Consider the following 25,300-nt stretch of genomic DNA (forward strand, 5'->3'; position numbering starts at 1 on the left):
TGGAAATACTTGTTTTATTCCATATATTAAGAGTAAAATAAAAGATAAAATGGAAAAAAAAAGAAAGAAAGAGGACTTGGTTGCCGTTGTCAGAAGGCTTGTGTGGTTCAAAGTGGCGGAGACTGTTGGCTTCTTTGTTCCCGTCACAGCAGGGGCCTCTTGAAGTCCCAGTGACTCAGGGAATATGACAGGGCCCTCCCTGACATTTCAGATAGAGTGGGGTCCGGCCCACGTTTTGCACCTGCTTGGTTATTATAATTAAGGAGTAGGAATCCCATTCCCACCTTCTCAGCTACCTCTGAGCTGGAAAGCATGAAATCATTATATTTATGCTGGGGTGTCTGCAGCAGATAATTAGCTTAAATCGACTATTTCGAATCACCTGCCAAGTCAATTTCAAACTCTTATGCTTTGTCGTAAATCCCATAGAAATGCAGAGGTAAGAAAAGTGCAAGACGTGTTTGGTGAACATGAATGAACCAATTTGACCAGAGTTTCATCTTTATGTAGGAAAATGGTGAGAAACAAGCCTAGAGAGATAGGTTGGTACTGGAGATTGGAGGCCCTTAGGTCTGAGTTTTAGTTATTTTTTGGTAGGTAATAGAGAGGGCAGCTAGGTGGTGCAGTGGATAGAGCACCAGGCCTGGAGTCAGAAGGACCTGAGTTCAAATATGGCCTCAGACACTTAATAGCTGTGTGACCCTGGGCAAATCACTTAACCCTGTTAGCCTCAGTTTCCTTATCTGCAAAATGAGCTGGAGAAGGAAATGGCAAACCACTCCAGTATCTTTGTCAAGAAAACCACAAATGGGATTATGAAGAGTCAGACAAACTAAACAACGACAATAACAAATCAGTAAAAAAAAAAATTGAGCATTCACTGCCCGATATGTTAATTTATAAGTTATATACATGTACTGGTATTTTAACATATGTGTAAATAAACACATGAAAATAGAAATAAAAAAAAGATGAGATAAAGATGAAATATTTTAAAAATAAAGTATTTTACTTATTAACAGTTTAAAAAAACTCTTTTGCTCTCACTGAAACTATTATTAGTGTTTTTAGATGGAAGCAGTGTGGTTAAATATGCAGTGTGCTTGGATAAAAATGTTATTGAGCACTTTGTGATGCAGTCAGTTCACAAGCAAGCATTAAGTGCTTACCATATACTAGACACCATGCTAATTGCTGTGATATAGCGATTCAAAGGTCTGGTTTTAAGTTCATTATGTTTTAATAGGTTGTATCTATGAAAATTCATAGATTTAAACAAAAGTGACTGCACAGGTTAAATTAGGATCCTTATTTTTTCAGTCTAATGTACTAATTATGCAATGTTTTTTGTTTTTTTTTTTGCTGAAATGTGGCTAATAAATTTCCATTTTCTGCAAAGGAAAGTGGCTTAGCAGTACCGATCTCAAATTGTATTATAAAGCGGTAATCACCAAAACTGTCTAGTACTGGCCAAGAAAAATGGATCAGTTGACTAGATTAGGTACATGAAACACATTAGTAAATGACCATAATAACCTAGTATGTTTGATAAACCCAAAGACCCCAGCGTTTACGATAAGAACTCACTATTTGACAAAAATTGCTGGGAAAACTGGAAAAGAATTTGGCACAAACTACGCATAGACCAACATCTTACACAGTATATTAAGATAAGGTCAAAATGGGTACATGATTTAGACAGAAAGGGTAATACCATAAGCAAATTAGGAGAGTAAGAAACAGTTTTTTTTTTTGCCAGATCTATGGAGAAGGGAAGAATTTATGACCAAACAAGAGATAGCATTATGAAATACAAAATGGATAATTTTGATTATATTAAATTAAAAGTTTTTGCACAAACAAAAACAATGAAACCAAGATTAGAAGGAAAGCAGAAAGCTGGGAAACAGTTTTTACAGCAAGTGTCTCTGATAAAGGCCTGATTTTTCAAATATATAAATGAGTCAAATTTATAAGAGTACAAGCCATTCCCCAATTATTAAATGGTCAAAGGATATGAACAGGCAGTTTTCAGATGAAGAAACCAAAGCTATCTATAGTCATATGACAAAATGCTGTATTATCACTTTGGATTAGTGAAATGCAAATTAAAGCAACTCTGAGGTACCACCTCACACCTGTCAAATTGGCTAACATGACAGAAAAGGAAAATGATAAATATTGGAGAGAATGTGGGAAAATTGGAACACTATTGCACTGTTGGTGGAGTTGTGAACTGATCCAACCATTCTGGAGAGCAATCTGGAACTGTGCCCAAAGAGCAACCAAATTGTTCATACCCTTTGATCCAGCAATACTACTACTAGGTCTGTATCCCAGGGAGATCATAAAAAAGGAAGAAGGGCCTAAATGCACTAAAATATTTATAGCAGCTCTTTTTGTGGTGGCAAAAAATTGGAATTGAGGAGATGCCCATCAGTTGGTGAATGACTGAACAAGTTGTGGCATATGAATGTAATGGAATACCGTTGTGCAATAAGAAATGATAAGCAAGTAGATTTCAGAAAAAACCTAGAAAGACATGTATGAACTGATGCAAAGTGAAATGAGCAGAACCAGGAGGACATTGTACACAGTATCAGCAGCTTTGTGTGATGATCAACTATGGATGACTTAGCTCTTCTCGGCATTACAATGATCCAAGACAATTCCAAAGGACTCATGATGGAAAATGCTGTCCACATCCAGAGAAAGAACTGATGGACTCTGAATGCATATCGAAGCATACTATTTTCACTTTATTTTTTTCATGTTTTTTTTTTCTTTTGCTCTGTTTCTTCTTTCACAACATGACTAAAATGGAGATGTTTTACATCATTGCACATATATAATGTATATCAAATTGCTTACCATTTTAGAAAAAGGGGAGGGGAGGGAGGGGAGGGAGAAAAATTTGGAACTCAAAGTTTTGTAAAAATGAATGTTAAAAGTTGTCTTTACATATAATTGGGAAAAACAAAATGCTATAAAAAATTTCCATTTTCCCTGAAGTCACTTAATTCTTGCAAACTCATCGTGAGGTGCTACACTTGAATATTTTTAATAAAAGAATTAAAGTGGGTTCCATTGAAGCTCATTTGGAAGATTTTCAAACAGATTAAAAAATTCCACTTCTGAGCTTCTGAAGTGTGTTGATGTGAGAGATTGTCATCTGCACAATCTCTTGTACAGATGACCCATGCATCATTTTTGCAACAAAAACAGGTTTTTAAATGTCTTGCTCATTTTGATGTCTTCATACTATCAGTGACTATCTCAAGACATAGTGTATAGACAGGATGAGGTTTATTGTTATAATCTTGATAGTTTTGAATTTTTTGCCTAGATTCTTGTGAGATCTGATTCGATTGTCTTTATTTTTACTTTGTAATGTGGCAGATAAAGAACTGGTACTACAAATAGAAGCGTCAGCCCTGCCATTTTCTTTCTTTTCCTTTTTTTCTTTTTTCAGCCAAAGACAAGGTTTATTAGAACATGGGGGTGAGCAAGATTCCTAGTGAGTCTGCACTGTTGGCTAGATTTTAAGAATTTGAGCCTGCCATTTTCTTTTTTGCTTATTACATTCTTAATTATGTATTATAGTATTTATTACATTGTTAATATTTTAGATTTAATCCTTAAATATTTATTTAAAAGTTTATTGAAATATTTAATCACTTATCTTTCACACTGTATCCCTCCTTCTAGTGAGTCATCCCTTATGACAAAGAATAAAAAAAGAAAAAAGAATTACCTAATCAGATATCTAACACATGCAGTATTCTATATCCATTGTTACCTACCTCTGCAGAGAAAGGGTGGAGGTGCCTTTTCAGATCTCTTTTTAGGAATAGGCTCTGTTAATATGATTATTATGGAGGGACTATGAATACCATACCAAAGTTGAGCCAATCTAGAGGCATCATGCCACAGTGGAAAAGAGTTGGATCTGGAATCAGGGGACTTGGATTCGAGTCCTAGCTTGGCTACTTATCACCTTTGTGACCTTTGGCAAGTCAATTTTTCTGGGTTTCAGTTTCTTCATCTGTAGTGACTGGACTAGATTGTACTAGTGGTTGTAGGTGATTGGATAGAAAGCCACTGAGGCCTCTTTCAATTCAATAGGTGCGAGATATGATCCTGCAATTTTCTGTTCAGATCTTTTATTTCTTAATTTTCCATTAGAATTATCTCAATCTGAAGAGGCACTTTGAAGTCTCCAAACAATTGCTGTCTTACTCTCTAGGCCTTCCAGTAATATAATTAACTTTATATTAAAAGTACTGAGATATTTTACATAGAGAACAGTCTGAAAAAGTTACATGCATGAAACAAATTTCTATGTATCGGGTTCTGTATTCCTTTTACTTTCATTATAAATCTGAAAATCATGGGATCATAGATTTTTGCCTGGAAGGTACCTTAGAGATCTTCTAAACCAACCTGTTCCTGATGGGCAGACTTGGGCTCAGGAATGTTAAAAGATTTGCTCAACGTCATTGGTAGCACATTTCCAACCTGGGCTATGAACCCAGTTACTCTGATTCCAGATCCGGGGTTCTCTTTACTGTACCGAGCTTCTCTAGGGGGAAAAATTACTCTGGAACTTTTTTTAAAAATGCAACAAATTTTTAAAAGTCACACAGAAGTGAAAAAAATAATTTTCTGATTAAAATAATTCTCAACATCAGTTTCAAAATAAGAACACTCTACTTGAAAACGAAAATACAGTATTATCCTGAATATAGGTCACACTCTTTAAAATGAATTATCTTTGGGTGGAAAAAGATTGATTTATGTTGAAGAATACTGCTTTCCCTTACACTGCCCTGAAGCAACATATGGATAGAGCTCTGGAAGTCAGGAAGTCAGGAGTCAGGAAGACCTGAGTTCAAATGTGTGACCCTGGGCAAATCACTTAACCTCTGTTTCCTTCAATTTTCTCATCTATAACATGGAGGTAACAATAGCACCTACCTCCCAAGGTTATTGTGACGATCAAATGAGATAATTGTAAAGCCATTAGCATAGTGCCTGCCTGGCACGGGTTAGTGTTAAATAAATGTTTAAATAAATAAATAAATGTTTATTGTTTAATTGTGTCTGCTCTGTGAGCCCATGTTGGGGTTTTCTTGACAAAGATACTGGAGTGGTTTGCCATTTCCTTCTCCAGCTGATTTTACAGATGAGGAAACTGAGGCAAACAGGGTTAAGTGACTTGCCCAGGGTCCCATAGCTAGTAAGTGTCTGAGGTCGGATTTGAACTCAAGTCCTTCTGACTCTAAGCCAGGTGCTCTACCTACTGCACCACCTACCTGCCTATATAAATGTTGGCTATTATTATTAGACTCTAGAACTTTGAATGGTTATTCACAGCTGAGAAAGAGGCTAATATATAAGAGCCACCCTCCCTTGTTCTCCTCTAATCCACCCCCCCACACACCTTTTTTTTCCCCTAGAAAAAAAGTGAGAAGATGGGGCCCTTTGCTGGAAGGACTTGGAAGTTTGGAAATCCTTGCTCATGGACATTGAGCCACTTCTGTAGAATGTGGATGCAAAGTGCAAAGGCTTTGGGGGAAGGAACATCTGGGATATACAAGAAGGAAGGAAGGGTGATGATGGGCTTCAGATTGAAAGCCGGATCTCCAAGCACTCTGAGGAGCCTGTGCACGGACTCCCTTATTTGGAAGTATCAACATAAGTTCCTTTAGCTTTTGGGCCATCTAAAGAGTAAGCTCTTGTTTTTGCTGCTAGGGAAATCAATGGGGCCTCAACTCTGAAGGGCTAAGAAAATGCTCATAGGATCTACTCAAGTTCCCCTCTGTTTGGGTGGGAGGTGAGGTCTGGGAACCAAGGTCTATCATTTGAACCAATATGCTCTCTAAAGCTGTGTTCTCTTAGGGCTAGTGTCCTAGAACAGGGCATTGTGCCCTAATTGTTACTGGCTTTAATTAGTAGCTTTTCTTTCTTAAGGTGAATGAGCCCTTTAAAATTCCCAAGGCTTCAGTCTTTTGTTAAGAGTGTTTTTTGTGAATTATATAGAAGCCCTCCTTTAGGACGGTAGAACAGCAGTTCAAATGCCGTCAACTAATTCAGAATCAAGTGCAAGCTGCTACAACAAGCCTTTATTAAATGTCTAGAGTGTGTATGGCAATATAGCACCATATTTTTCATTTCTTATATTGGTATGCTAGGTATTCACAAAATAGATTTCTACACTGTATTTTCTTCTAAATTGGAATTGTATGGAATATCCATACAATGGTTTTCTTCCACTCAAGAGTATTCCTGTAATGTTGAGTTCCAGGGTTGAGAATGACCGCAGCTGAGAAAAGCTTCCTTTCAGAAATACAGACAATGGAGAGGGGCATGATTTTGTTTTAGCGGGATGCAATCTTTATGTAGACTCCATTTCGGGGTCCTAGAGCAGATCTAGACTTCAGCTGCAGGGGTACCTGAAATAAAGAGCAGATAGATTAGACTACGTAGTCATTAGAAAAGTTCGAGCTGATCAGGAAGGAGACTCGACAGTCTGAAAGGCAAAAGCGAAGGACTGCATTTCAGGTCTGGAAACTGGAGAATGGAGTGTCGTGTGTGAGAAAGGGAAAGACGGCTATTTTAGCGGCACTCCATGAAGGGGAGTAATATATAACAAAGCTAGAAAGGTAGCTTGGAGCTAGGTTGTGAAAGACTCTAAATGCCAAGTAGAGGGGTTTATACTTGACCCTAGAGGTAATAGTGAGCCAAAGGAGTTTATTGAGGAGGCAAGTGTAAGAGCAGCCATCTCCTAGCCTCTTAACACAGCTTCCTCTCCCTGTACAATCTGATTGTTTCCAGCTTTTCTGACTCACCTTCTTAATCTGGGTGCATAAAAGGTCTCATATCTGTATAGTGGGTTCCTCTCAGGGTTGGAGGACACCTGAGACCACCAAAATCACCATAATCTGGTGACTGACAAGACATGTTTCCAGATGGAGACAAGGGGGGGTCACTTCCAAAGAAGCTGGATGCCACCATGTGCTTGTTGTATACCCCGGCTATTTTAAGGCACAGTAGACTCCCTCCTTTGTTAAATGTTCAGGGACTTGCCTCATTTCATCCCATTGAACTTGAATTAAGATGGTGCTGGCTTTAGAGCCACACCTTCAACAAGGGGAACCCTGTGGTCATATCCTTGCTTTAGGAAAATCCCCTTGTCTACTGTAGGGGGTTGGGGGGGTTGGAGGATGGATTGGAGAGAGGGAAGACTATAAAGTACTTTCCTTTTTATAGATAGGTACACGGAGATCAAATCGGTCAATACTTAAAGAAATTAATTCCAGCTATTCACTGGAAGGTCAAATACTGAAGCTTAAATATTTTGGCCACTTAATGAGAAGGCAGGACTCATTGGGAAAGTCCCTGATATTGGGGTAGATTGAAGGCAAAAGGAAAAGGCAGAGGATGAGATAGATAGTATCATGGAAACAGCGAACATGAGCTTGGGTGGACTTCGAGGGATAGTGAAGATAGAAGGGCCTGGTGTGCTATGGTCCTTAGGGTCGCGAAGAGTCGGACACGACTCAACAACAACAACAGCAAAACCAAGACCCAGAGAAGTAAATAAGTAGACTAAACTTGCATAGCAGACTAGTAGCAGAGCCAGGACTAGAGGACGAGTCTCCTGGCCCCCAGTCCAAGGCTTTTCACTATTTGCGCCATGAAGTTGTTGCATTTTTGGACCTCTTTGGATTACAGGCAGAAATCAAATAACCCCTAGGAATAGCTCCTTTTTGTGTAGCTCTTCAGCACCCCCAGGAGGTATTGGTAATGCATGGAATATTATTTCCATTCTGTAAATGAAGACAGTGAGAGTCAGAGAGTTAAGGTGACTTGTAGATACTGGAGTCGGGCTTCAAAGCCAGGACCTCTGACTCCAGCTTCAGTATCCCTTCCAGTATAATCCAGTACCTCCAAAGGCTGGTTTTGGAATTCCAAGCCTAGGAAGCTTCTGTTGCAAACATCCCACGTCTAGGTGCCCCAGGTGAGAGAACTGCCTCTCACTCACTTCGTGTGTCTGGAATCCCTCTCTCACTTTTGCTCTTGGAAAAGAGCTGGGATGCAGGGAAGCTAGGTGACCTTGTGGGTAGAGCACTGCCCCTGGAGTCAGGAGGACCTGAGTTCAGAGCCAGCCTGACACTTACTAGCTGTGTGCCGTTACTTAGCCCAGATTGCCTCCAGGAAAAAAAAAAGAAAAGAACTTGGATAGAGTGAGGAGGAGGAGAAAGGATCAATTGGACTGCTGGGGGAGGAAAACTCCCCCTCTCTACAGAAAGGAGAAGGGCTTACCTGGGTCTTAGGGCAGGTTTCGAACTTGAACTTCTGAAGAATTCGGAGCAACGTCAACTTGATTTCCAGGATGGCCAGCTTTGCTCCGATGCAGCTACGAGGACCTGCCCCAAATGGGAGGTATGTGAAGGGCAGATGTTGTTGTCTTGCCTCTCGGCTAAACCTACAGAGTAAACCATGTGCACCACATCAGTTCTGAAAAATAAGGCCACTTCATTGTCTCTCAGAAGTATTCCTAACCTACTTGAGTGCCTTACTTTAATATTGTAACAACTCATATTTATGTTGAAGCTTAAAGGTTTACAATGCCCTTTTCACACAATGATGCTGTGGGATAGGTACTGCAAATGCTTGCGGGTATGGTCTAAATTGCTTTCCAAAATGACTAGTCCAATTCACAGCTACACCAACAATGCATTAGGATGCCTGTCCTCTTTCATCCCCTTCAGTAACTGTCATTTTCCTTTTTTTTGTCATCTTTACCAATCTCAGCAGTGGGAGATAGAATTTCAGAATTGTTTTAATGTGAACTTACCTTGTTTTTTAGTAATATGGAGCATTTTTTCCTTATGGTTCTTGGGAACTTGCTTTTTTAGAAAGAACTTTTCCTTGGCAATTGCCTGTTCATATCCTTTGACCCTTTGTCTATTGGAGAATGTCTCTGAGGCACAGAAAGGTTAATTCACGTGGCCAAGGTCACTCAGTAAGTGGTGATATATAGGGAATTCAAGTCTGCTGCCTCCTAATGAATGATTTCCCTCCCCCATTCTACCATGTTGCTCAGAAACACTTTGATTTATGAAGCAGGCTCAACACATAGATTATGCAAAGATAAATTTCTGCTCTATCCATATTGGAATTATGATTTCTGAATGAGACATTATTCAGGGTTGCAAGGGTCGATCACTTCTATTTCCATGAGTAAAATAGAGCTTCACAAGATGTCTATCAAGTATTGATGGTATTGGGATCTATCTGATTACTTTATAGGCACATCCAGACCCATAACTAGGGTAGGGTGAATGGGGCTGTATCCCAGGATGCTGAAATTTAGAGGGCACTAACAGTACTTACATTTCTTCAATAGAACCAACTACCCATTTCCTCCTTCCACTGATAATGGCTTCCCACTGTTCTGGAACCTATGTCTGTCCTCATGTTGGGGCAGTGTCCAGGGTCCCTCCCCCACTGTGTCTTGTGTTCTTGGTTTTTTCCCCTTGAACTGAATTTGTTTAAAAACTTGATTTAAGGTCATGTCTCTATACTGCTTTCCTCGCATGTGTTTTACTTCCAAATAAGGTTATTGTGTTATTAGTTTTATTTAACGGTTTTATTTTGTTACAAGAGACTTCTCATGAAGTAGGACTCATCTGTAAATGTTTGTAATGTAAAAACAAAAAGATATCAATAACACTTTACAATAAAGTGTTATTGATGTCTTTGGTGTTGTACACTCACTTGCCACCCACTCTCACCAAAAAAGAAGAAACGTTCTGCATAAGTGACTAATAAAACAACCGCATCTGACTGTGTAGGGTACATTCCCCATCTAGTCCCCCACCTCTCAGTTGAAGAGGCAAGTGTGTCTCATCGTCTTTTCTGACTGAGTGCATTTTATGCAATCTGCATCAGTCACCAAATTTGCTAGCTATGGCTCTGGCCGCATTTCCTCTGGCACATAGTCAGAGGGCCACGAAGGGAGATGCTTCCACCGATTGAGTGATTATCTAAAGGTATGCATGATCAAACTCCAGTTATAGAGAAGCTTTTTGAAAAGGAAAAAGAGGGAGAAGGAAATTTCTTACCTCTCTGGGATAAATGTCTCTGGGTTTGGCCAGTATTCTGGATTGTGATGCAGATAGCCAACAGCTGTTTCCACAATAGCCCCAGCTGGGATATGGAGGCCCCTCACTTCACAGTCTTTTGCTGCTTCCCGAGTGAACCTAGCGTAGGCAAATGATCACAGAGAATCAGATGCTAATGTTGGACTTTTAGAAGCCATTTATGAACTGTGTGACCAACAAAAGTTGTGCTTCCACCAAGACAAATCAGAGGCAAAGACAATGTGTGCCAGAGTAAAAAGATGACCATGGAAGGATTAGAAAAATGTTTTTCCCCCTTCTCTCTGGTAGGCAGGAAAATGTAGAGATCTGGTCACATCACAGCCCTGACCAACCATCTTTAGCAACTTATTCTTGTCTGTCAGATAAAGACTCTTTTTCCTGGTTTTCAAGGTCCTTTAGAATCTGAAGCCATCCCACCTTTCTTTTCTTCTTCAGATATAAAATCCTTTGGCATTCAAAGTCCTTCATAATCCATCCCCTTCCCTGTGTACCTCCCCCATCCCCACTTCCAATCTTCTTACACCTTACACCTTTCTATGTCTTCTGCAATCCAGTCACACGGGCCTCCTTGCTCTTCCTTGAACAAGAAACTCCATTTCCCAACTCTGGGCATTTCTACTGGATATTTCTCCCCCTTGGCCCCTTCCTTCACCTTCCCTGTAAGTACCAGTTAAAAGCCCACTTTCTACAGTAAAGCCTTTCCTGATCCCCTTTAATTTTAACACCTTCCTTCTCTTGATTATCTCCAATTTATCTTGTATGTAGCTTGTTTGTAGATAGTTGTTTGCATGTTGTCGGTGAGTATCAGACCGTGAGCTCTTTGAGAGCAGGGACTGTCTTTTATCTTTCTTTGTCTCTCCAGAGCTTAGCACAGTGCCTGACACATATAAATGTTTACAGACTGAATTATTCCAAATTATTTACTGCCCTCTGTGCACCCTGTGCTCCAGCTAAACTGGAGTCCTTGTGTCTTCTTGCCCTGTGCCTTATTTGATACTATTACTGGTGCCAGAAATGTCCTCCCACCTTGCCTTCACCTGATGAATTTCTACCCTTTCTTTAACCCCCAGATCAGATGCTGTCACCTTCAAGAATCATTCTCTGATGTTGGTAATAATAATAATAATTTCTAAATAGACCTCACATAACATTTTGTTTCATACCTTTTCAGGCACTTATATAATCTTGTGTACTATAGTTATCCATATTTTCATCCTATCTTCTTCCTAGACTGAAGCAAAGACTATACCTCAACTAAACTTTGTGTTCTTGGCATATTCTGGGAGTTTAACAATTTTTTTTCAATGAATGAATAAATTTAGCATTGAGTAAATTAAAAGTTGCAAATCTGCCACAAGCCAAATCATATCTCTTATAACATAGCTAATGTAGAGTGAAAAATTGATGTAACATGGGTGTATTATTAGTCATATCTCCCTCCCCCCCATACTCCCCATTCCCTTGACAAATCAGAGTTATGATAAAAAAAAGAAACCAATATTTCACTGTGTTCCTAGGATTTTAAATGTACACATATTTTGCTCCAAAGTACAAGCATCTTGTGTTGGTTACTACCTGCAAAAAAAAAGTATGTGGGATAAAATCAAAGATGATAATGCCAAGGAGAGAAGAGAGTACAGGGCTGACTGCTTGATCTGGTCTTGGTCTGCTGCTGTAGGTTCTATAAAGCCCTCCAAGTAGAAAGGGTGCAATGCTTACATAGGAAGCACAAGCCAGAGGTGGAGACTGGGAGGCAATCAGACTGAGCATTTCCTCAAACTCCACATCTAGGAGAGCCTGTCTCTCCACAACTTTCAAGAAAAGTTGAGGTCATTTCCACAAGTTGCTGCAACATTTCAGCTATATATTAGGTCGTGTGCGCTTTAGCTTTTTAAAATCTCAGACGCTGAGCTTTGCTTGGCCCTTTTTAGATCCTGAATTAAGTACGACCCAACGCCTGCCAAAAGCCCGTTTAAAAAAAAAGACCATTTAAGAGAAAAAAATGCAAAAGGCACATCACACCCTCATGGCTCTATCCTCCTTTGTATTAAGTTAAGTCATTAGAACAAAGCATATTATCTCTGCCTTCTCCCACTCCCTCAAAAATACCTTTACTGAGTTTTGATTATTTACCCCCTGCCTTTATAAAATGTAATCCTCTATAGGCAAGTTATACATTCATGTATTGCTGCTATCTTTTATAAAACTAGTTGAACACAGTGCCCACTATATTACTCCTAGTCCATTAAATAAGGGGCTATGTGATAAGTTCCTGTTTGAGTTTAGCTTAAAGGATAGGATTAGTAAGCTTCTGGTCAGGCATGGAGTATACCTGGTGAAGATTATTAAGGATGTATTTGCACAAAATTCGATGCTGTGTAATTATAATAACCAGTCTTGGCCCCAGGGAGATATGTGAAGAAGTGTACCTCCTGCTTTTCATTGGAGATGTGGGGAACGATGGGTGTGGAAATTTGTGCATACTGCCAGACCTGGCCAATTATTGACTGATTACAAAAGAAACCTGTACAGTAGTTAGGGTTATGCCTAGTAATAATAACTGTGATGTAAAAGCAAAAGGTATGAATAGAATTTTTTTGGGGGGCAGAATGTATTTGCCTGGAGTCTTGCAAACCAAATCAAAAGGGCTTTTCCATGAAGAAAAAAAAGGGGGAGGAAGAAAACTGCTCAGATATATCCTTCAATAAATACCATAGACAGCAGTTACCATGTAGAAAGAAGACTAACAGTAGAGATGCTCAGAAGTTCATTGGAGACAAAATAGAAGCAAAAGAAGACCTGGGATCTATACATACAAATATACAAAGAATGCGTGACAAGGAGTCTGAGCTAGAGATCTGAATTCAAGAAGACAAATTGGGCCTTGTAGATATCACTGACTGCGTTGGATAGAACCTGGAATTGGAATGTGGCTATGAAAGGGCATACTATACCTTATTCAAAAGGGGGAGGGAAAGGGCAATAGAAGTGTAAGAGTAGCTTTGTGTATTCAGATGACATATTCATAGAAGGAAATTCAAGAATGAGATTAGAGGGAAGATGGTGGAAAGCATTTGGGTAAAGATCAAAAGTGCCCAAAACAGAGTGATATTATGGTTGGAATAGACCCGAGACCACTTGAACAGTCTATCTGGCCTAATCTATCTCATCAACTTTTCTTTCTTTTAGTCAGTACCAACATAGTTTTGATGAGTACTACTTTGTGGTACTGGGGCAGGTCAGTGATGAAGTAGATGGAGTTCTGAGCCCAAAGTCGGGAAGACATCCTCCTGAGTTCAAATCTGGCCCCAGATACTTACTAGCTGTGTGACCCTGGGCAAGTCATTTCACCCTGTTTGCCTCATCTGTAAAATGAGCTAGAGAAAAGGAAATGGCAAACCATTCCAGTATCTGCCAAGAAAATCCCAAATGGGGTCACAGAAAATTGGACATGACTGAAACTACTCAATAAAAAATACTTTGTAGTATAGTTTGATATACCACTAGCTCCCTTTCCTTCCCACTATTTTTCATTATTCTTATTGAGAAACTGTTGAGGGCTAGGACTCTTCATCAAGGGATCTTTTCTGTCAGTGGTCAGTAGAACTGTTGGTAGGGTGAAACTCTTTACATGAACACATACGATTTTGTGTATGAGAAAAGTATTTATTAGGGACGATTTAATGAGGACACAAGGAAATTTTTAATGAGGACATAAAAACTATCAGGAAATTACTAGCTCAGGACAAACATATAAATCTATTTTTTAAAATGGTGCCTATGTGATGAGAATAGAATCCTTAGCAAGAAGCTTAAAAATATAAGAAACAATCATTTCAGGATATTGGTAATGGATCTCTCTCCTGAACCTGGTTGGGCTTCCATTGAGGCCATGGGGAAAGGGAAAAGGAGAGGGACAAAGAAGGAGAGGCTGTTTCTCTTTTTGAAGGAGAGAGAAACTGTTCCATTCTGCAGGAGAAAGAGACAGAGAGATAAAGAGAGACAGGGAGGGAAAGAGAAAGAGAAAAAGAGAATTGGGGGAGGGGGGAGAGAAGTTAAGAGAAGAAATAGAAGTCCTGTATCTTCTGGCCAAGGCAGGTATCCTCCATACCCATGCAAATATGCTTTCTTGAGAACTGATGGTAACAGATGCCATTCTCTTCCAGATCTGAAGGTCAGTGGCAATCTCTATCCCCTTTTCTAAGGAAGAAGTCAGTCTCGAGTCAAGGGAGTCCTGCCTTGTTCATAAAAAGAGAACCTCCCCTTCATTCTGGTTAACCTAAAATGTTGGGGACCACACTGAGGCTTATTCTTCTGGTTGAAGCTGCAGGAAAAAAAAAGAGCTATTATGATAATAACTGGCATTTATAGAACATTTTAAGGTTCAAAAATACTTTCCATCCATTATCTAATTTGTGCCTCCCAACAGCCCTGTGAGGGAGGGAATAAGTAGTATCCCAGTTTTACAGATGAGAAAATGGATACCACATGGTAGGATTTCCAGGCAGGATTTGAACTCTTACTTTTGTAACTCCAGTTTCAGGATACTATCTGCTTCAACCTATTCCTTTTCAACATTATCCATTCCTTTGTGCTCCCCTCCCCGATTCCAAACAGCCAGAAGGTGACTGGGTGTCAGCTCAGCTGTTCCTTATAATACTGCCAAGGCTAAGTTGATAAGCTCTACTTAATATTTGTGTCACCTGCAAATTTGGTAAGTATGTCATCTATTCCTTCATCTAAGTCACTGATAAAATATTGAGCAGCACAGGACAAAGGACAGATCCTTGTGGCACTCCCTTTAAGAGGATATTAATGAGTAATTATTCTTTGGGTCTAGTCTTTCAAACACTTTTGAATCCACTTAACTGCTAGTATCTAGCCCCTATCTCTTCATCTAGTCTACAAGAATATCATGCTTTGTTTAAAACAATCCAGGTAGATTGTGTCTGAAGCATTTCCCTGAGTTTCCATAAGCCTAGAAACTCTATGAAAAAGGAAATGAGGTGTGGCTTAACCAGCTCTTGATAAAGTTATATTTGCTTCTAGTGATCTCTGTTTCCCTTTCTAAATGCACACAAACAATCCTTCTAATAGTAACAGTACATTCTACATGTATTCTGCAACATTTTCTCTACATATAGTAAGTTTTGTAACCTTGTTAAAAAAAGGAAATGGGCTTAGGCTGACATGACCTGTTGGTGATGAATCAATCATATGTGGTCTTAGTACTCCCTTTTTCCTTGCTCACCCACCATGCTTTGTGTGGTTCCTGTTTGACTTTGTCTAGAGAAGTCTATCCTACAAATTGGCATTAGTGGGTTACACGTCTTAAATAAAAATACTAAATGAGATCAATTTGAACGCTGTGCCTAATGAAACAGATCTTTTAATTGAAATTACCCCCATTTATTGCCAGCATCAGGGGCATGTGGATAAAGCCTATGTTATAGGTGTTCTGTATTTTCATAGGAAGGAGGTGGTTTCGAATAATATTAGTTATAGTAGTAATAGCTGTCATGTATATAATGTTTTAAGGTTTGCAAAGCTCTTTAAAGACATTGTCTTATTTGATATTCTCATGACAACCCTGTGAGGTAGGTGCTATCATTATTATTCCTGTTTGTGTGGTCCAGTAGAGTCAGAAGACCTGAGTTCAACTCCTATCTCCAACACTACCTGAGTGACCTTGGGCAAAATCACTTAACCACTCTGGGTTTCGGAGGTGTGTGTGTGTGTGTGTGTGTGTGTGTGTGTGTGTGTGTGTGTGTGTAAGAGAGAGAGAGAGAGAGAGAGAGAGAGAGAGAGAGAGAGAGAGAGAGAGAGAGAGAGAGAGAGAGAGAGAGAGATTGAGATTGATTTGGACTACATGGCCTTTGAGATCTCTTCTAGTTCCAAAATTATGATCTGAAGAGGAAATTAGGGTCAGCTAGGTGGTGCAGTGGATAGGCCTGGAATTATAAAGACCTGAATTCAAATCTGATCTCAGATACTTGTTAGCTGTGTGACTCTGGGCAAGTCACTTAACCCTGTTTGCCTCAGTTTCCTTATCTGTAAAGTGAGCTGGAGAAGGAAATGGTAAATTACTCCAGTATCTTTGCCAAGAAAACCCCAAATGGGTTTACAAAGAGTTGGACTTGACTGAAAAATGACTAAATAACAAGAGGAAATTTAGACCCAGGTTAATTGACTTGCCCAGAGTCACACAACTGGTGAGTGTCTAAGGCAAGGCTCAAACCCAGATGTTCCAGATTCCAAGTCCAGTGTTCTGTCCCCTATAACACATTATCATTTTCCCATGTTCAAAGAGGAATCATAGAATCTGTCTTGAAAGAGATATCTGAGACTATTTGGTTCAATTTTCTCTATAAATTTGAATATGAATCCCCTCTGTTTGGGGAGCACTATCCTTATTAGAAAGTTTTTCCTTGTATCCAGCGGAAATCTACCTTCCTTGCTGCTCCCACCTATTAGGAAGGAAGAAGCAGTTGTTAAGCGCTCTCCACGTGCACTGGGGGTACAAACACAAGCAAAAAGCAAGGTGGCCCAGCCTTCCAGCTTACATCCTAATAAGGGGAGGAAACACCCAAAAGGAGGCTGAAAAGTAGGAAGAGAAGGGAGGGGAAATGAAATCCAGAGAAAGTAAAAAATCGCGATGGGAAGGCAACGAAGGCAGGCAGGCCTGGGCTTGTCCACAAAATGGAGGCTCAGGAAGGAGCTCACTAATGGAAGGGAGGTGGGGAGGGGAATATTCCATGGTGAACAGGCTGCAAGAGTGAGTTGCCCTTCTGGGGTCAAGCAGAACCAATCTAATCTTTCTTCTGCATGATGAAACATGATCGAAGCCGTGGAATAACAAAGCAGATGCTACAGTGGAGGATTTTACAGTACCTGCTGCTAGATGATGAGCATTCATAGAGAACAGCAGCATTTTACTCACTATTATCCATTTGAAAAGCTGTTCGGAAAAGTGTCTTCAAGTTTGTATAATTCCCTCTTTAAAAAAAAAAGGCAAACAGTACATCTTAATGATGTTCATGTCTGGAAAATTAATTCCTTAAAGTGCTGAGTTGAACATATGGCATGTGATTAAATCAGTTTGTCTTCCTCCTGTTTACATAGCCCTGAATCTGATGACTTCTTTGTTCTCTCCAAAGAACCACTTATTGGGGGAAATCTGAGAGAAGCGTTAGAACACCAGCTCCTACCTTCCAGGCACCTACTTTTAATTGGTGGAGATTAAGCAAAGACCCATTCAACCTTTGTTGACCCTGTGATCCAGGAGAAAGTAAGCTCCCTGAAGGCAGGGACTCTCATTTTTGCCTTCTTATCACCCAGCACCTACCGTCTTGTCTTGCTCATAGAAGGGGCTTAATATGTTCTTTGGATCAAATCTGCTGAATTGAATTACAAAGTAACGCATGAAAAAGTTCCAGACTAGAAGATGAAACAATATTTCAGCTAATAAGTACTGAGGCACAATACAGCATCAATTTATATAGCCGCTTGTGGCAAATGCGTTCTTTATGTCCAGGATCTCATTTCATCATAACAGCCCTTAGAAATGTAGTGCAGTATTATTAGCGCAGTTTGATAGAGGAGGAAGCTGAGATTCAGATAGGTCAAGGGACTAAGCCAAGGTCACAGAGCTAATAAATGGCATCCCCGGGAGTCCTAAGATTTGCATGTCCTTGTCTTCCTTATACTTTCCCTGTTTGTCCTTACACTAACCTACCTCAGTAAAGGAAAGATGTGATTTATGTGGGACCTGGGATTAGGCGGACTTCTCGGAGGGGTAAGTTTTGAGCTGAAGGAAGAGATGGACAGGGATTTCTGGAGAGGAGAGAGTACCTCTTCCCCTCCCCTTCCCACTTTCCACTTACCCCTCTTCCCCCGCTCCCTGTAAATGTCATACCATGATAAGGAATCAGAGAAAGACTTTAATAGAGGAACAAGAAGGGGACCTTTAAATGAGGATAAGAATAGTGAGCCTAGCAGTGAGAAGCCTGGGCAAGAGGAAAGTGGCATTCTGGGAGAGGAGGCCATTTCACTCTTGATTCTTCATGGGGTCAGGGTGGGAGAGTTAGGCCTGTGAAAGAGGTACCATGTGTGGGACTTGGGTGGAGGGGCCCTAGATAAGGTTGTTGGGCGATAGACTTAGGGATGGTAGCTGCTAAGTAGAAAGTTCTTCCTGGGAGAAGAATGAGAATGTTGGAACCCAAGAACAAGGCCCTCAGCCCCGTGCTGTTAAATACTCTGTTGAGTATTAATATCTCTATTTTTATTGATGAGGAAAGAGACTCAGAGGTGAAGTGTGGTATAGTGGATAGAGTGTTGGCCTTTAAAGTTTAAGAAGACCTAAGTCTGAGTCTTGCCTCAGACACTTTACTAGCTGTATAACTCTGTAATCTCTCTGGGTCTCAGTTTCCTCATATGTAAATGAGAGTGGTTGGACTCAAAGGCCTACATCTAAGATCTCTCCCATACCCAAATCGATGTTTCTATGATTATACACGCAGCTATTAAATATCGGATCTGCAATTTGAACATACGTCTCCTGACACCAAAATGTAATACTTTTATTATATTATTCTGTACCGTCCTCCCCCTCCCCCCTCCCCCGTTACTTATTGACTCAGAGAGAAATCCATCTGTTAGCAAACATTTATTGAGGGCTTACAACTTACACGAGGTGTTGTGTGAGGCACAGTTTGTGTTTGTGGGAGCTTATACAACATAAGACTCGGTTTCTACCCTTCAGGGGGAGAGAGGACAGTTGGAGAAATAAGACATATACATGAAAAGAGACTCATCAATGAGTGGCAGCTTGAGTGGGAACTGGGCAGGTAGGCGGCTCAGAGTGCTGGGCCTGGAGTCAATAAGACCTGAATTCAAATGTGGCCTCAGACATTTACTGGCTGTGCAACCCGGAGCAAGTCACTCAACCTCTCTGTTTGCCTTAATCCACTGGAGAAGGAAATGACAAACCACTCCAGTATCTTTGTCAAGAAAACCCCAAATGGGTCATGAAGAGTCAGACTACTGAAACTACCCAACAACAGCAACAAAAACAGACAGTAAGTGTTTTATATACAACCAGGGAAGGGAAAGGGTAGTCAAGTCCACAGAATCACAAAATTTCTTAAAAAAATTTTTTTTGAAGATTCACAGAATTTCAGAATTGGAAGGGTCTTCAATGGCTGGCTAGTCCAACTCATACCTGAAAAAGAAGCCCATGTACAACATATCCCAAAGAGTGGTTATCAAGAGTTTACTTGAAGACTTCCATTATGGAAGGAACCATGACTTTCTAAGGCAGCCCATTCTATTCTTGGATAGTCTAGTTGTTAGGAAGTTTTTGACTTGTGTCAAGCCCAAGTTTCTCTATTCTCATTTCTACCCACTGCTCCTAATTTTGCCCTCTGGGGCCAAGAGAAATCAATCTAATCACTCTTCCCAATGAAAGGAGACAGCTGAATGAATACTCTCTTCTCCATGCTAAACTTCAATGCCAGTTCCTTCTACCAATCCTCATATGCCATGAGCCTGCCTCAGTCTGATTGCCCTCCCATCAGCTCCTTCCTTAAAATGGAAAACAATACTAAAGATGCAGTATCTGACCACGTCAGCCCTGTACAGTAAGTACAGTGAGACTATCATTGCCATGTTTCTGAAAAAAAAAAGCTCAAGATTGTTTTAGTTATTTTAATTGTCTTATCATATACTGACTTATGGTTTGCAGTCCAATAAAACCCCCAGATCTTTTCTCATAAATTTTAAATCTGACCTTATACTTCTGAAATAATTTTTTTTAAACCCAAGTATAAGACTTTACATTTAGCCTCATTGAATTTCCTCTTATTAGATTTAGCCTACCTAAAAGCTGGTGGGTACATCCTTAAGGTCTCTGCAATCACCATATCCAGGTAGGGTAATTCTTCTTCCAGTGTGCAGAATTTGGGGATAGTCTACAAGAAAGAAACGAGAAAAAGCTGTGTTAAGATGATTCCAGTAATTCTCAGCTTTTCCATATTTTTTCAAGTTGGAATCCAAGCACAGATGTTTACATAAAAGCTTCTCTACTTAAAAGTAAATATAATACAAATCCCAACAGGACAGTCTATGGACAGTTCTCCTATACTGGAATTACATTGTATTCAATGTTGCTCACAACAAGCTGGCTGTCACCTGGAGCTTAAAAATCTCTGGGTCAAAACCAAACCAAACCAAACCAAAACAAGTAAACAAAAAAATCTCTGGGTCATCGTGATTGCAAAGCACTCAAGATGAAACCTGCTCTCCATCTCCTAAAAGAGAGGTGGCAGACTCATTGCAGATTCATACCTGTTTTTTTTCTATATGGTCAATGTGGAGATTTGTCTTGCTTATTTGTTACAAAGGTAGGAGAAAGCATAGATTTTTGTTGATTTAAAACATTAAATAAAAAAGAAATCTCTGAGTCATAATAGGATCCCTGTGAAACCCAGGAAAACAACATGGTGTATTGGAAAAAGCAATGGAAGTATTGTCAGCAGATCTAAGTATGAGTTCTGGCTTTACTATAGCAATAGATGTGAGCCTAAACATGGTGGATGGAAATGCTGGAATTGAATTCAGGAAGATCTGAGTTCAGATGTTGTCCCTGCCACTCATTAGCCATGTGACCCTGGAAAAAGTCACTTAACCTCTTTAGGCATAGGCTGGAAGACCACATTTCTAGGATGTTGTAATATTCCTGCTCTGGGTAGTTCAGCCAAACTGTTGTACCTTTTCCCATCGCCATACCTTTGTACACACCTAGAATACATTCCCTCTTCATATCTGCCTTTTAGAATCTCTAGCTTTCCTTAAGTCTCAGCTTAATTGTCACTTTTTTTTGGGGGGGGGTTTGGCAATTGAGGTTAGGTGACTTGCTCAGGGTCACCCAGCTAGGAAGTGTCAAGTGTCTGAGGCTGGATTTGAATTCAGGTCCTCCTGACTCCAGAGCCCATGCTCTATTCACTGTCACCTAGCTGCCCCTAATTGTCACTTTCTACATGAAATGGATCCTGATCCCCCAATTTGCTAGTACTCTATCTCTACCCCGAATTACTTTATATGTATCTTGTATTTATTTATCTGTATAAATGTTGTTTCCCTTAAATAGCATGTAAGTTCAAAAATTACCTTGTATTAAGGAATGTGCTAGTAAATATTTAACAACAGGCTCCCCAATAAAAATAGAAAGAAAAGTACACACATCACACTTTCATGTTTAATCTGCATTATTCACATGTTCTGTTCTCCATTACTTTTTAAAAAATAATCAATAAACAATAAAACAAGCCCTGATTTGTAGCATTTGTCTATTTCTGAGGTATAAGTGCTCTCACTGAAAATTTAACAATTGGCTCTCAGATGGTAGCAGCTGGCTGCAATGGTGTACCGTTGTTTTTATTTCTTTTGTATGTATTTACATGTGTACATGTGGTCTGGGGAGACCACATGTTTAATTTTTGTCTTTTGCCTACCTAGCACCATGCAGGGCACATAGTAGGTACTTAATAAATGCATTTGGAATGAATGGAACAGCACGGACCAAATGATCTCTAACTGGAGGCTTCTATGATCCAAATGCATTTGAACCAGTCTATAAATTTGCAAATGCAAATGCAATAAATTTGCAAATGCAAATGCAATCCAAGTGCATGTGATCTAGTCTGTGCAGACAGGAGAGGGGCCAGCACAGGAGGGAAGCAGAAGGGAGGGTGGTTCACAAATCACCATAACTTACTTTGTCTCTTCTGGGCTCTTTCTCCTCTTGGAAAAGCTGGTGACAAAAGCGTCATGGATAGGTTATGCCAGCAGAGGGCAGCAAGAGTACATTGAAGAACAGGGTGCCAGTGAACCTGAGTACTCCAACTCAACTGCTTAGTAGCTGGGCATATCACTTAACCCTGTCTGTAGCTGAAGCTCAGTTTCCTTATCTGAATAATGAAGTCATAACATTTACCATGTATGTGTGTATGTATATGTATGTGTATTTATATACACATAGTATATGTATGTATGTATACACACATATCTATTTTTATCTATCTATATCTCATAGGGATACTGTGATAATAAAATGATACAGGGATAGGGACTAGGTCTGTGATTTCCTTGTTATATGGCATTCCCAGGTGTGAAAAATGCTTCTCCCAATGCAGGTTGGTGCCTTCTCTACAACTGATAGTTTTAGACACTTGCCTGAGGGTACATCGATGTTCAGTGACCTGTCTAGGGTCACACAGTCGACACCTGCTGGAGGCAGGTCTTGAGGTCACCTCTCTGTTTACTTTGCCACTATGCATCTCTGAAATAGCATTTACAAACCACCATATATCAATGACAGGTGCTTTCTTTGATCTGTGCTTTTGATTTCATTGGTATAAGGAACACTCAGCAAAGCAACCCCCTCTCTCCATAGACATCAACAAACTCTCGGTTATGTCTTGTCTTAGAAAGTTTCTCACTGAGACTCGCCCGGAGTCACACATCTGGTAAGTGTCAAAGATGGGATTTGAACCTGGGTCTTCCCATCTCAGTGGCCAGTTCTATCCATGCAGCCTGGGCGGTCCCTCTCAAATGTGAATTTTGGTATTCTTATCCTTCTGTGTTCCTTTAGCACTTATCTGCTGACACTTGCTTTGGTGCTTTACACACCTGTGATTTTGTTGTTGTCAGTGCTGTTTCACCAGTATAATTAAAACCCTCTTTGGCCTAAGGGATAGTCTTTGATCTGGACCAAAAAAAAAAAAATTCATAGCCCTGCAGCCAACCTGGTGACGAATGAAGCTAGGCTGGTCTTCTGATGATAGATATACAGCCTGTCCCTGGCCCATACTTGAAGCCTTTCCAGCTTGGTAGCACCTGTCAGAATGTGCACTTTGCTGGCACAGTCTTCAAGAATCTTCTAGGGTCACCTCCATGATAGCATGATGTAAGAGAGTAAGGCTTGAATGGAATTGGACTATATTTGCTGAACTACATTTTCATTTTAATATTCTTGTACTTGACTTCTTGTACATTTACTCAGGACTACATGGGGGAAGGAAGTAGAATAAGGAGGAAAAATAACTCTGTTCAGCCTTGTACCAGGGAGTCGATTGGCCTAAGGGGGGAAATACTGGAATGATTGTGGGCAGGACACTAGGCAAGAATAGAACCTGGGTGTGGTCAGTGCATTCACAGCATATGTTCCCTAGAACACACATAGATATATATGCCCACAACTGTTTCATCCACACCCCCATCCTATCTGTGTCCTATTTAGCATTACTATCTTACCCTGAAATTTCAGTATTTTTCTATAGAATTATGGGGTCAGAAAGGATCTTCTCCAGTTCACTGCATCCCCTATTTTATTGGAACTCAGGCCTAGAACAGTGACTTGCCCAAGGTTATGTAGCTAGTAGATGGTGAAGTGGAACTTGGTGTCTTGACTCCTGGTCTGTTCTCTTTCTACTCTGCTTTGATCCTCCCACTGGATGTTGTAACCCTGATATTGACTGGAGAAGTGGAGCAGTAATCCTCCTCTCTGTACCCCACCCTCTTCTGTAGGGACTGTGTAGTCCATTTACAGCAAATAATAGTGATAAACAATAGTTAATAATGTAACATTTCTAGATCACTTTATACTTAAAAATGACCCCATTTGATCTTCACAACTATCCTGTGAAGTCGTATAGGTCAAATATGGTTATTATCCCCATTTTACAGAGGAGGAAACAGAGACTTTGGGAGATTGAGGGACCTGCTGAAGGTTAATTGGGTAGTATATGGCAGACCCAGGAATCAGGTCTTCTGGTGATGATGACAATGATAATAATAATAATAATAATAATAACTTATACAGCACTGTGAGGTTTACAAAGTGATTCATGTATGTTAACTCATTTGATCCTCACAACAACCATGGGAAGTTAGGTGCTATTATTGTCCCCATTTTACAGATAATGAAACTGAGGCACAGAGAGGTTAGGTGATTTGCCATGGGTCACATAGCTAGGGGATGTCAGAGGGCAGGAGTCAAACTCAGGTCTTCTTGACTCCAAGTCTAGCATGCTACCCATTGCACCACCCAGCTGCCAAGCAGGCAGGATAGAAAGTGGCTACCAAGCCATCCATAATGAAGAAGGAGTGGTTGGTGGCTTCCTTCATGTGCCATTGGAATAGCTCCCAGTGAAGTTAGTACGACTTCAGCAATTATCCAGCATGGTAGGATGGATAACACTGGTCTCAAAGCAGATTTCTTTCTTTGAATTGCCTGGTTTAGCTGTCTACATAATCCCTTTGGTAGAATAACTGCCCAATCTGAACTTCACCAGGTGATGATGAAGCTTTAGGCTGGGGCTGGGAATGTGCAGGGTACTCAGCTGGCTCAAAGGAACATTGGCACAGCTTATGGGCAGTGACCTCTCAGGGATCTTGGCAACTCTCTGAGACTATAAAAGGGCAGGAAGGTGGGGCTCTGCCTTGGTACAGGAAGAACCTCAATGTAGTTCCTTATGCCCATCTAATTGTAGGTCTGGTAAAAAAAAATCATAATCTTCTGGAAAATCTATATAGACCCAGAAGGGACCTTAGAGATCAACCAATAAACATTTATTAAACACCTACTGCATGCCAGGGGCTGTGCTAGGTGCTACAGATGTAAGGATAAAGATTAAACAAACAGCCCCTGACCTCCAGGGGCTTACATTCTATCTGGGCAGACAACATGGACACATAGAAGAATATTCAGAATGAATTCAAGGTGATATGCAGGGAGGAGACATCATCCAGACCAGGGTTTCTGAACCTCCTTGTGTCAAGGCCCCCTTTGCAGCCTGGTGAAGCCTAGGCACCCTGTCTCAGAATAATATTTTAAATGCATAAAATATAATACATAGGATTGCAAAGGAATCCAATTATTCTGAATTCAGTTATCAAAGTATTTTTTAAAAATAAGTTTACAGCCCCCAGGTTAAGAATCCCGATCTAGACAACATCCTCATTTTCCAGATGAGGAAGCTAAGGTTTGAAGTGACTTTCCCAAAGTCACACAGATAGCAAATGGCAAAGCCAAGAGTGGAAGAACCCAACCCTTCTGACGCCAAGTCTAG

The 25,300-nt window shown here is 40.2% G+C and overlaps 1 protein-coding gene across 3 annotated transcripts in view; it reads right to left on the reverse strand.

The window, feature by feature from the left end:
- Nucleotides 1-6,110: 6,110 nt before the first annotated feature.
- The window catches only part of TBXAS1 (thromboxane A synthase 1), a 238,005-nt gene continuing 218,815 nt past the window's right edge, over nt 6,111-25,300 (reverse strand). For all 3 annotated transcript variants that reach the window (XM_020997953.2, XM_078153401.1, XM_020997954.2), the window contains 4 exons: nt 20,049-20,140; nt 10,134-10,271; nt 8,329-8,491; nt 6,111-6,455 (listed from right to left, as the gene is read on the reverse strand). In XM_020997953.2, coding sequence (XP_020853612.1) covers nt 6,381-6,455; nt 8,329-8,491; nt 10,134-10,271; nt 20,049-20,140 — 468 coding nt within the window. In that variant the 3' untranslated portion in view covers nt 6,111-6,380. The remainder of the gene's footprint in view (nt 6,456-8,328; nt 8,492-10,133; nt 10,272-20,048; nt 20,141-25,300) is intronic.

The sequence above is a fragment of the Phascolarctos cinereus genome, unplaced genomic scaffold (assembly GCF_003287225.1).
Source record: "Phascolarctos cinereus isolate Bilbo 61053 unplaced genomic scaffold, phaCin_HiC Scaffold_1;HRSCAF=81, whole genome shotgun sequence".
In the NCBI taxonomy this organism is placed as follows: domain Eukaryota; kingdom Metazoa; phylum Chordata; class Mammalia; order Diprotodontia; family Phascolarctidae; genus Phascolarctos; species Phascolarctos cinereus.